The sequence below is a fragment of the Austrofundulus limnaeus genome, unplaced genomic scaffold (assembly GCF_001266775.1).
Source record: "Austrofundulus limnaeus strain Quisiro unplaced genomic scaffold, Austrofundulus_limnaeus-1.0 Scaffold23, whole genome shotgun sequence".
NCBI lineage: Eukaryota > Metazoa > Chordata > Actinopteri > Cyprinodontiformes > Rivulidae > Austrofundulus > Austrofundulus limnaeus.
The window spans coordinates 3,027,592-3,029,150 of NW_013952425.1; the positions used below are offsets into that span (position 1 = coordinate 3,027,592).

The following is a 1,559-nucleotide window of genomic DNA, read 5'->3' on the forward strand; positions in this document are numbered from 1 at the left end:
AATGGATGGTTCTGCTGTGGATGAGACCTGCAGGATCTTTGTTGTGGACCCGTCTGAGGTCACCTCAGTGCCGTCCACAACCAGACCAGAAACCAGGACCAGCACACAAACCACCAGGAAGGTAAAAAGAACATCACGGGTTTATGAGATCCTTAAAACGACACAAATAATCTGGATATTTGTTAAATGTTTAATCATTTGTGATTTCACAGCCGGTGGTCACTACAACGAAAACGCCAACGATCCGACCGTCTCCACYGACACCAGAGACCAAAGCACCAATCAGAACACAGCCAGCTACAAACCGCCACGCCAACACTGATCTCAGCTTCCTTCACTTCCTCCTGGCCAACAGCAGACATGCAGGCGGCTCTCAGCCAATAGGAGGCCTTGATGTGACGTCCAGTAGTGACGAGTCGACGGGATTCTTGAAAATTAGCACATTTTCTTCACAGGACTCCAGTGATGAGTCTTAAAATTAAACCATAAAGCCCATGTTGGACTTTTTAATTCAGTTTTTTTTTACTGAGTTGCAATGATTGTAAAATTTGGACTTTTAAGTCAAAAATAATTTGACCATTTTCCCTTTAAATACAAACGTTTCTTTCCTTTAAACCAAACTAAGCTTTTATCGGCCTWAATGCTGAAATATTTATCTATTATTTAGTATAAAGTGACTAAATCAGAATCCTGTGGGACACATTTAACCTAAAGGCACCAAAGGCCAAACAAAACCTGTTCATTCTGTCAACAAATACATGAAGAAATTACAAAATAAAAGTGATGTTTTTGTCATTTTTTTATTGTGGCAATACAAACAGATATTTTACTTCGTTTTCTGGCTCTGTGCTTGTGCCTTCAGCACCTTCACGACGATCTTCTGCTCCTCAATCAGGAAAGCACGCTTGATCCTGGGAAAATAAAATCACCAAAATTCAACAATCATATTCTGAAAAACAGAAATAAAGACCTTAACAGAACTCACTGTGACTCGTCTTACCAGCACAAGTACACACATTGTATCAGTTCTGACCTGTCCCAACACTGACGTGATTCAGGAAGAAAACGCCCTCTCACCTGTCGCGCACACACTTTGCACACATGGATCCTCCGTAAGCCCTGCTCACGTGCTTCTTGGTCTTGGAGAGCCTCATCAGAACCTGAGGTCTGACGGCACGAATCTGCAACACAAGARGACAATAAGTTAGACAAACTGAACAGACGGTGTGTAATTAACACAATCAGAACCGTTGATGAAACAGCCGATGATCTCATGTCAGCAGACAGCAGGTCAATATTTGATCAGGGAGCTACGGTACTGGATGGATTAACAGCTGGATCAAAACGGCAGTTTCCTGTGGCCGCCCTGGCTTTTCTCTCGTTTTTTCTAACACAGGATTTCTACGACTCATCTAACCTGAGTCTGACTAACCAGACTAACACCAGCCATGACTTCAACGGTAAAACAAGAGGAAAGTCAAGCAGCCTCACCAGGACCAGTCAGTGTTTAATACAGCTGGAAAAGTCAACTGTGGAAATATTCATGATGTGCCTCTTTT

General features: G+C 42.6%; 1 protein-coding gene across 1 annotated transcript in view; it reads right to left on the bottom strand.

Moving 5' to 3' along the window:
• Positions 1 to 830: 830 nt before the first annotated feature.
• rpl34 (ribosomal protein L34) overlaps positions 831 to 1,559 on the bottom strand; it is a gene marked incomplete at its 3' end in the record, with an annotated part of 3,729 nt that continues 3,000 nt past the window's right edge. The window contains 2 exon segments of the mRNA XM_014004399.1: positions 831 to 911; positions 1,078 to 1,181. Coding sequence (XP_013859853.1) covers positions 831 to 911; positions 1,078 to 1,181 — 185 coding nt within the window.